Consider the following 10,222-nt stretch of genomic DNA (forward strand, 5'->3'; position numbering starts at 1 on the left):
GATCTCTTGAACTGCATAACCGTTATGTAATTTGAGTTTAATTAATTTATTTGTTGAGGCCTTGAGGGAGATATTATATGTCAAAAAGAGAATGCTTTGGGTTCTGTTGCTTTATTAGAGCCTTCCAATGATTCTGAGTATTATTATAAATGAAGGGGATGCACAAATTAAGGAATGACATATAAAAAGTACAACATTCATTTTATTTATAGTATAACTTTCACAATTTCTAATTGTAAAAAAAATATAATTATAATAGATAAATTAAATCATTGGTTTCAGATAAATATTATATAACAATATATCAAAATTGTCGGTGATTAATTTTTAAATAGATGCAAATTTAAAATTCCATGCAAATTATAAAATTATTATCTAATTTGAAATTATATTTTCTTCCTATGTTGTATTTGGTATAGATTGATCCTACAATTGCTAATGTTGTTATTTTTAGCTTAATGCATAATATGTACACAAACCATCTTTCTGTTTCTTTTTAGTCCGATGCTTGTGGCTTTAGTTACTGAAGGATATGAGAGTTGAATTTTGAGAAGAATAATACTAAAATGAAATAAAAAACAATAGATAGGGACATTTAGGTAATAGAACTATAGAAGTGAGTAGCATAAATGCGGAAAATGGGGACAGAACTGAATTTCTTATGCCAAACAAAGGATATTGTCAACCGCAGGCATTGAAAGATGTTGTACACTAGTAAGGGAGCCTTTTTTTTTTTTTTCCTCACATGCTGTTAAAGGTATTACATCATTTTTAGATAAGGAATTAATTTATTTTAGATACATAAGCTATTCATCCCAATAAATATTACTCATAAAAATTAATCTCTTAAACTTGTAATCTTTTTAAAAATTTAGTTGTACCTTATACCACTACACTAATGTGGGAGCCCCTTTTGAAAATATGCTAGACTGCTAGCTGTATCCCATTTTCAGTTTGCAGCCCCACCCCTGTTTGTTCACATATTTCATCTCTCAGTTAATAACAAAAAAAACCCAGCAAAATAAATTGAAGGAAGTAATTAATGTTTTTCTTATTCCCAAAACAAAATATTAAATACATTTATTTACTTTCTTTATACATTAGGATTATGAGTGATGTTAATCATCTTCCATTGGTTAAGAAATAAAACTATATTTTTATTGGAAAATATATATTTTTGAGATTTTTTACAAGTCCAATGAAGAGAGAAAAATGGAATAAGATTGTATTAAAATATACTTTTGAGAGTTAGAATTAGATACTCACTTTATTTTTCAAAAATTGATCAATCGATAAAGACATTATTTATAATTCATTTTTTAATATTTTGTATTCTTATCTAATCCTCATAGAGTACTTACTACTTAATATTAGCTTGAGTATTTTTAAGAGAAACTTGTAATTCTTTATAGGTAAAAAATTTAAGTGAGAGATAATGAGAGAACAGAGATCACGCAGTTGCAAAAATTTGAACTTTGGTGATCATATTTTATATCTCACAATTATACTAAATAAGTTCATTTTTGAAAAGTAGAATTTGTGATTAAAATCACAGAAGTTAGAATCTTACGAAAACAGGACTGAAGTATACTTCCAAAAGTGAAGATACAGCAGGATCCAAGGTTTGATATCATTATCCAATATCTCTGTAATTAGAAAAAGTTGCCATCCAAAAAATATAGCAATATGTATTATTAACTTTTTAGTCTTTTTTCCTCTTTCTATCAGAGATTGGTTGGTAGAATCATAGTAGCTCTTACAAGTTATAAGTGACAGGAATCGAGATCCTGCTTGGTGAGAGAGTGAATTATGTTAATTAAAAAAATTAACAGTATAAATTTTAAATTATTTTTAAATAAAAAATTAGCAAGTCTATTTTAAACTTACATTTTAGTACTTGAATCTCTAATACCGCATCAACGGTTTAACCTGGTGCAGACATACTTATAATTCATGTTCCCACTGCTTCATCAACTAAAGTTGACTTTAGGGGGTTCACTCTTTAGTCTTAAATAAGTAAATTTTGGCCCTGTTGTAAGTTGTAATTAAGCCCTTGAGCGTTCGTTTCTCTCTATATATACACCAGTATTTTAATTTATGCACAATGTTGATCGTTAATCATTTTACAATTTTTATCTATAATTTTGGTAGGCAGTGTATTAATTATTTAATTTTTGTGCATTTTTTATTCAGTTTGTTAGTGCTAATATGATAAAGAGAAAAAGAAACTTTTCTATACACTATAAATTCATAATATAACAATTATATATAAATTTTTATACTGAAAATATATAGATATTACATTATATATTAAACTAACATATATCAGCCCATAAGGGTGGCATTCCCCATGCCTTGTCTTTGACTAAAATATCTGGTCAAGAACAATATACCAAAAGGGAATATTATAAGTCTAAAACATATTGTGTCATACCATCAACAATTGGATAACTTGATGTATTGATAGACATCACTAACTATTTGCAACGTAGAAAAGATATATATGGTGACAATATAAGAGTTTTATATTGTTATTATATTATCTATTATTTATTTTAAATTGTTATTAACTTTTTACAAAAATAATTCAAATGAATGATAGATGATATATTAAATGTGTATACATTTTTACACTATATAAATTTAACACTCTAATGAATAATAAGTTAATAATGTATAAGCTCTTATATTATCGAATATTTATTTTTTATTTTTTATTTTTTATTTTATATTTTAGTGAATTGATGTGCTTCAATTCGGTTCACAATTTTACAGTTTATAAAAGGGTAAAAATCGAACCTATTGCCTGTTATTTTTAATAATTACTTAGCCCACAATACTCACCCTATCTGGTTAGATCCGTCACACATAATCAGTTCCAACTTCACACTTAAGGTCAGTCTTCTACTTTTGCGCAAGGTCTACTGATTGATAGACCCATCACTTGCTAGATACATATGTTTATATAGAACTATATTTCGTGAATAACAATTTTGTAGGAATAAAAACCATTAAGGTTACACAATTTCAATGTTTTTTGTTGCCTTTTAATTTCCCTTCTGAATTTGAGAATAGTTTAGGTGTTAGGGAAGAACGACTGTTTCTAAGTTAATAATCAGCAAACATTAAAGGTGCAAAATTAATGGGTTAAAAATGCTTCATGGTAGTTTAGTTTATCTTAATAAACAGAACAAAACTAAATTGCATGTGCTTATTTTGGTTCATCTTTTTTTACATGAAAGTAGGAATCAAATTAAACAAAACTAACTAATTTTGATCGTTTGGTTTCAAATCTTCCCTAAAATCGAACCAAACCACATCATTACATCTATGTTATCAACCAAGAAAAATACCCTGTAAAAAAGTAAAATGATCTTGATTTAGATATAGTCATCATCTATTTAGGTTGCCGTTCTTGTGAGTAAAAACACAAGGATTCTAGGTGCCAAAATATTAAAGTTAGCTTTTACAACTCAAGAAGAAGATAAACATAAATAAAATTTATTTAGGTCTAAGCTAGGTTTTAAATCTACATCCGCAATGATATGATTAAAAATGTGCCGAAATATTAAAGTTTTTGGAGACTGTAATTGTGGCCCATCAATTGTATTTGCCCGGAATAGTCCGTTATTTCAAGGTTTTAGAAGTATAAGAGGAAGAGAAGCTAGCTTACTGCGGAGGATATTGTGGAAAGCATCAAACTGAAATCATGGATTGATTCTCTCATTTGTTCAATAATATGGAATGAAAGTATATAAATGTAAGAAAAATGTGAACTAAGAGTAGCCTCCAATACCCAATTATCTTCTCTGCATGTAAGTTTTTCTTTCATAGGACATAGATACTTCATGTATTTCATTTTGATTTCTTTCAAGGCCAGTTAAACCCAAATGTAACAAAGAGCTTGTAAGACTTAGTTTGGGAGTTGAATTTTGAAGGAGAATGTAGGAAAAGAGAAGGTTTGAGATCACAAGTATATTTCATAGTTAGTCTTCACTTTTTCTTTATTCCCTTTCAAAATTCAACTCCCAAACTAATCCAAAGAGAGAAATCTACATAAAACAATGATTTATTTGAGAATTTTTGGTCTTTTGCTCTTACGATCTGACATATTGCCACTTTTAATTATGTAAGGAAGGATGGATACTTCTAGAAAATCTAGTGAGATTGTGACAAATGACATGACATTTCTTAATAGTCATGATTTTAAATTATTTTTTAATAATTTTTTCTGATATTTCAGTACTATAGAAGAGTTGAACTCATTAATAATCATAAACTTTAAATTGAACTCGTTTAAATAAATAAACTATATTCTTTCTTTCTCACCCATATATCACCATAATGCAAATTAACATGAATCTTACTTTCAAAGCAGATCAATGTTTTTGTTACTCAACTGGCGAATAAACGAAAAAAGAAGACACCAACAAGGTGTAATTACACTTTTGGAAATGACTGAAATCAAAGACATTGATCAAAACATTAGATAATATATTACTGTAAGTATTGAAATTAATTAGAAACCAGGGGGCTTGTATGCAATGAAACTGATACACTGCACTTGACGCTTGTTGTCGAATCCAATGATACGAATAAATGAATTAGGGTATGCATTTTTGGCCTCATCTAGCTCCTTCAAAACCTGTGCTGAGTCTATGCACCCAAACATTGGAAGCTTCCACATTGTCCAGTAGCGTCCGTCATAGTACCCAGGGGAAGAGTTGTGCTCACGGTACACAAATCCATGCTACATTTTCAATCACAAAAGAAGCTTACTAACTTAGAATTATGACAAAAATGCTTGTGCACCACAAGTTTATTTATATATTCATGTATGTGTTAGTAAAAGTGATACACGTAAATAATTCATAAAACAATTATATTAATAAGCTCTAAATTATTATGTGGATGTAATATATATATCAATTTTGCTATCTATTGCACCAGATGGAACTTATTTATAGTAATCTTATCTTTAGAAATAGCTAATATACAGTACTTTTAGGTTATTAATATGATAAGACTTTAATGTGTTTCAAATTAATTAATGATGTATAGCTCATTTTATCTATAGTTTGAATAAAAAATGTAAGCTTTATTACCAATTAGGTTTAACTCAATCTCAAAAATTAATTCATGTGGTGTGATATGCTTACCTATGATTAACATTGGCTTGATTATATTCTTATTCGTGGATGACCCAACATTGGAGGTGTTAGACACAAATACATGTTAGAATTTTAAATGCTAGCCCAAACTAAACTACAAAACTAAGTCATTGTGTGAGTAATGACTAATTCATATAAGTAAGGACTTGGTCATATCCATTTGATTCAATGTGAGACTATCTTAACATGTTTTGATTGAAAAATTAAAAACAAATTCTTAGTCTATCAAATACAATACATCAACATTATTTCCGAATAAAAGCTTTTTTTTCTTTCTTTTGTGTTAACCATTGTACATCATTTACCTCTAATTCGAATTCCAAGCAAGGAACCCAACCATTGCGAAGAAGGTACTCAACCTCTTTAGCCAAGGATTCAGGGGACAGCGGTGGGAGGTAAGAAAGAGTCTCAAACTTCTTCAACCCAATTGGAGGCCACACCTGCATTAATATTAAACGGAAACATGTAAACACAGTAAGCAAATTAATCATGTTTTAGCTTTGTCTATGGTATCAAAAAGTTTGAAGTTCCTTGAAAATTGTGGTTAGGAATTCAATATGGTACGTAATTTATACTGCATTGTTTTAAGTTTTTCAAGAACGGGTGAATCCCTTTTTTGCTAGTCTAGGGTGCAACGTTTAACATTTACTAACAATTGATTTCGAACGAATATAATTAGACATTGTTTTGAAGCATTTTACAATTCCCACTATTTTTTAATTTTCAGACAAAAACATATGGAAGTGGTTAATTGTTGATGTATTTATAAAATGAGGTACGATTATGAAGTATATAATTACCTTGTCAACATTCCTTATATTTAATAGTAAGTATGGCGTGCTTTAAGGTGGAGTAAATTATATTAAGTCAAAGACTAAATTGCTATTTTTGTAATTTGGAGGACCAATTTGAACATTATGTCAATATGAAGAAACAAAGTAATGTATTACTTTCTTCTTAAGCGTTTGATTATTTTCCACAAAATTAGTTTTTTCATGATAGTGACTTTGACAAAATGGTAAAATTGTTTTTTATTGACCATGATGTTACAAGTTCAAATCATAGAAATAATCTGGTCAAGGGAATGTTGCATAATTCTTTTAAATATGATCAAAGTTTTAACATATTACCATTTACAAAAAAAGTGAGATAATTAACTCGTAGGAAGCGGTTTCTAAGATATTCAATCATATACCTTCATGCATTGAACTCTTCCACCATTGCTGGCTATGGAAGTAATATGAAGGTTGGATTTGTGTGTTACTGGGAATGCTGAAGAAGACTTCAATCCTGTAAATGGTGCAACCATGTTACTTTGTGCATTGCAGACCCGGCTTACTGAGGCAACAACTGCGGATGAGACCATGGATGAAGCCATGATTCTTTACTTTTAAACTATTTAAGTGCTTCCCTGTGTAAAAGAGACTTAGCTTGCACTGTTTCTTCAACCTCTTTATATAGCAATGAGCAAAATCCATTGCCCATGCATGTAGAACTAGACTCCTCTCAGTTACCGGAGAGGTCAGTTACAGTTTTTAATGTATATTTAAAAGCAAAAATGTAATTCAATGTAAGTCAAAGGGATAAAATGTCTTTGTCTTTTGGTTTTTATGTGTATTTTTACCTCACTGTCTTATCCAGTAATAGAGAGGAGTCTGACTCATGCATGTAAGTGTTGAGGTGCCATTGTTTCTTATCATATGAGTTTAAATTCCAAAATCAGTGTCCTCATATTCTTAATCAATAAGCTTTCTCCGATGCATATATACTATTTAATGTTTTAAAAAAATTTCATTTTAATTAAGTTTGATTTTTTCATTAGACCAGAATAGAAAAATAGGACAAGAATGAGGACATGTGATCTTTTTCCTTTAAATTCAAGTTCCAAAACTTTGTCCAATTTGGACCATTGATTGGTGTGGAAGGGTTATATATTTTGAGGGGGCATAATATAAATAAGGATCTGTTGTTCTAAAGTATGTATGTACCAATTAAAATATGATATATCAATTAAACAAATTAAATAATCATTATTTTTTTCTATTTTGGTTTCATTGTAATTCGTTTGTGACAGATTTTTGGACATGCTTTCACACAAAATATAATTATCCTATACTACGAAGTAAAATTCGAATATTTGCATTATCATCAAACATAACTCCTTCTTATGCCACGTGGCTTTATCTTATCTAAGTTGCATGGGGAACTTGAAAGAATATGTGATGTCTGTTCTTATTGATTTATTCTCTGCCTATGATCTCTTCTTGACCCATCATTCTCTGTTCTGGATTGGTTAGAAAGTAGAAAGCCTCATATTGAAAATTCAATGATGAGATTAGACAATGATTGAAGAAACTATGACCTTTCAATTGTAATGGGTTTATCTTCAAAACTGATACTAGGTGAACACTTTGTATAAGTGGTAATTAAAGTTCATAATTTGAACTTGGTGCAATCATTGGAACAAGGATAACCTTATAATAAAATTGTTTAGCTGCTTACATTCAAAACAAAACCATATTATGCACATCTAATCTAAGTGAACATTTGGTGCAAAATTAAATTAAAGATCCCAATCCTATGTCCTCAGAATCAGCCATCCTACAGTGCTAAGAGAACAATCAAAACCATTAATGTCAAAGTGTATGAATTATTAAAATGTTTTACAAACTTAACTTATTAATGACATGTTGCTCATGTCAGTCCCTAACTATCAGATAGTGTAAGCTACAGACATTTGTTGTCAATAATCAGTTACTGATAGTTAGGTTTGTAAGCTAGAAACCATGTCATATCATATTACAGCTGGGTTTTCTAGGTTAATATGATAGCTGCAGATTTTTTTAATAATATGACTAAAGGATAAAACCCAAGCTAGGCCAGCCCGTGTTCAGTTCCAAGGTCACAAATTAAGACATTACCAAAGTAATGTCAAAGTGTTCATGATAGGGTTCCAACAATGACAGAAAAGAGTCATAATACTAAGCAGACTTTATATACTTCTTTTAAGTAGTTTTAGGTTTTCCATAGTAGATTGGGCTTGACACACTGGATCCAATATTTTTAATTGAAAATAAACAATTGAAATTACAATTAAATTTATTTAACATAATATGCAAGCCACTTTGTCAGATTCTTTTGAGCCTATTGGACCTTACGTCATTGGGCTGCTATCAGTTCAACAAGGGTTAGAGGCCAAGCCCGAATACAAACCATGGCCTCAACAAACATTGGTCCCAACCAAATTATCATATTGGGTATCACTTATTAAGACGGGATAATAAGTGGATTTGACGCTATATTATAATCTAAAAATTTAAAGCAATAAACATAGGAAAAAAATGTATAGAGTGACAGTATAAGAGTTTTATAAATTATCAGTGTATCATACTATTCATTTTTAATTATTATTGACTTTACAAAAAGTAATATGAGTAAATAATAGATATATGCTGAATGTATATAAATCTTTACACTGATAATATAAAAATATTATCCTTAGAAATATGTAAGTGTATTTTCCCATAAAACCTTCAAATTACCTATTATAACCTAATATGGACTCAACATTTCTTGTCAAAGTCCAAGTCAACCACACTTGAAGTTTGTAGTGTTTTTCCTCCTCAAATTTGCTTCATCTTATCCTTCTTTTTATAAATAGAAGTAAAATAATTACGCGAAAGTGTGTCTCTAATAATATGGGTGACAAATAAAAGAATTTGGATTTCAATCTTAATGGATAAATGGAAAGTCATTCATAATTCTTATAAATTATATTTTAAATAATCCAATTTATTCATATCCAAATTTAATGGATGGATTCCAATGTAACCAATACATCCATGACTCACTTACATGGATTTGGATGGATGAATACCCGATCTATTTGATTTTTAAATTGAAATTAAAAAGACTTTTGAAAAAAACATTATTTATAAAATCATTATTTGAATAAAACATTTTATAAAATCACTATTATTTCCTAAAAAAATTCATTGTTTTTAAAACACTATATCCATCCAAATAATCATATATGTTAGGTTTAAAACACTATTATCCATCCAAATCACTTTCAAATCTATTTTTTGTACTACAATTATACGACGTTTAAAATTTTATGTGCAAAGTTTTTAACAAATACTCATATATGTTATATACTTAGAAACAAACTTTTAATATTAGCTACATTCACATGTCTTACAATTGATCTTAATTTAATAAAAAAATAAATAAAGTGAGAGTGAAAAACACCACAAGAAAGTGAGAGTTGAGATAATATATTAAATTGAAAAGCAAATACACCATTTTTTAATGTTTATTTTTTGGATGGATTATATATTCATCCTAATGGATATATCCATGAATATCAATTAAATATAATGGATGGATTCAAATTCATTCATTACTAATGTTATCCATTAAAATATATTCATTTAATTCCATTAGCTCTAATGGATGAATTTGAATATATTTAATTTTCTTGAATTTTAATGGATTGTGAATAATTTTTATGCACTTAGTACATCATCCACCATTTTAATTATATTCTTATGGTTCCTTTCTTCTTGAGGTGTAGCAACAACTCTCTTGTTGGTACCTTTTTCTCATTATTTGTGAAGGTTTAGGGTTTAAGTTCCATAGTTTTATTACTATTTGGATAGTGTTCTTTTGTCTTATGAAGTTAGGGTCTAGATGAATGAAAACCAGAGTAGATGTGAAGAAGATCTTGCTCCTGACTTTGGCACGGTTTTGATGAAGACACCAACATCACTAAAAAGAAGAAAAGGAAGATGACTTATGAAGACAAACGAAGATAAAACTTCAAGACATTAGATTAAGTCTTTGTAAGTACTTTTATCCTAAACTCTTAAGTATACAAGTATAATTGCTCAAAACATTTTTCAAAAATAGTGTGTAACAGGTTACTTCATTGAGTAACAGGTTACATGTGTGAGAAAAGAGTTATCCAACTGAAAAACTGATTTTTGAAAGCTGAGTAACCGATTACTCCAAATAATTTTTAAGCATCTGTTGGACAGAAAGTTTGAGTA

The 10,222-nt window shown here is 29.0% G+C and overlaps 1 protein-coding gene across 1 annotated transcript; it reads right to left on the bottom strand.

The window, feature by feature from the left end:
- Window positions 4,513-6,584, bottom strand: LOC109356052 (ribulose bisphosphate carboxylase small chain, chloroplastic-like). The gene is made up of 3 exons (XM_019599380.1): window positions 6,367-6,584; window positions 5,477-5,611; window positions 4,513-4,750 (listed from the first exon to the last, which is right to left on the bottom strand). Exons 1-3 carry the CDS (start codon window positions 6,547-6,549, stop codon window positions 4,520-4,522), a joined length of 549 nt encoding a protein of 182 aa, XP_019454925.1. The 5' UTR covers window positions 6,550-6,584; the 3' UTR covers window positions 4,513-4,519.

Source organism: Lupinus angustifolius, chromosome LG09, assembly GCF_001865875.1.
Source record: "Lupinus angustifolius cultivar Tanjil chromosome LG09, LupAngTanjil_v1.0, whole genome shotgun sequence".
NCBI lineage: Eukaryota > Viridiplantae > Streptophyta > Magnoliopsida > Fabales > Fabaceae > Lupinus > Lupinus angustifolius.

Coding starts and splice junctions, on each gene's coding strand:
- LOC109356052 (XM_019599380.1), bottom strand. CDS start 6,549: ATGGCTTCATCCATGGTCTCATCCGCAGTTGTTGCCTCAGTAAGCCGG. Junction 5,612..6,366: donor GAAGAGTTCAATGCATGAAG/GTATATGATTGA, acceptor ATATTAATGCAG/GTGTGGCCTCCAATTGGGTT. Junction 4,751..5,476: donor GCTTGGAATTCGAATTAGAG/GTAAATGATGTA, acceptor TTGAAAATGTAG/CATGGATTTGTGTACCGTGA.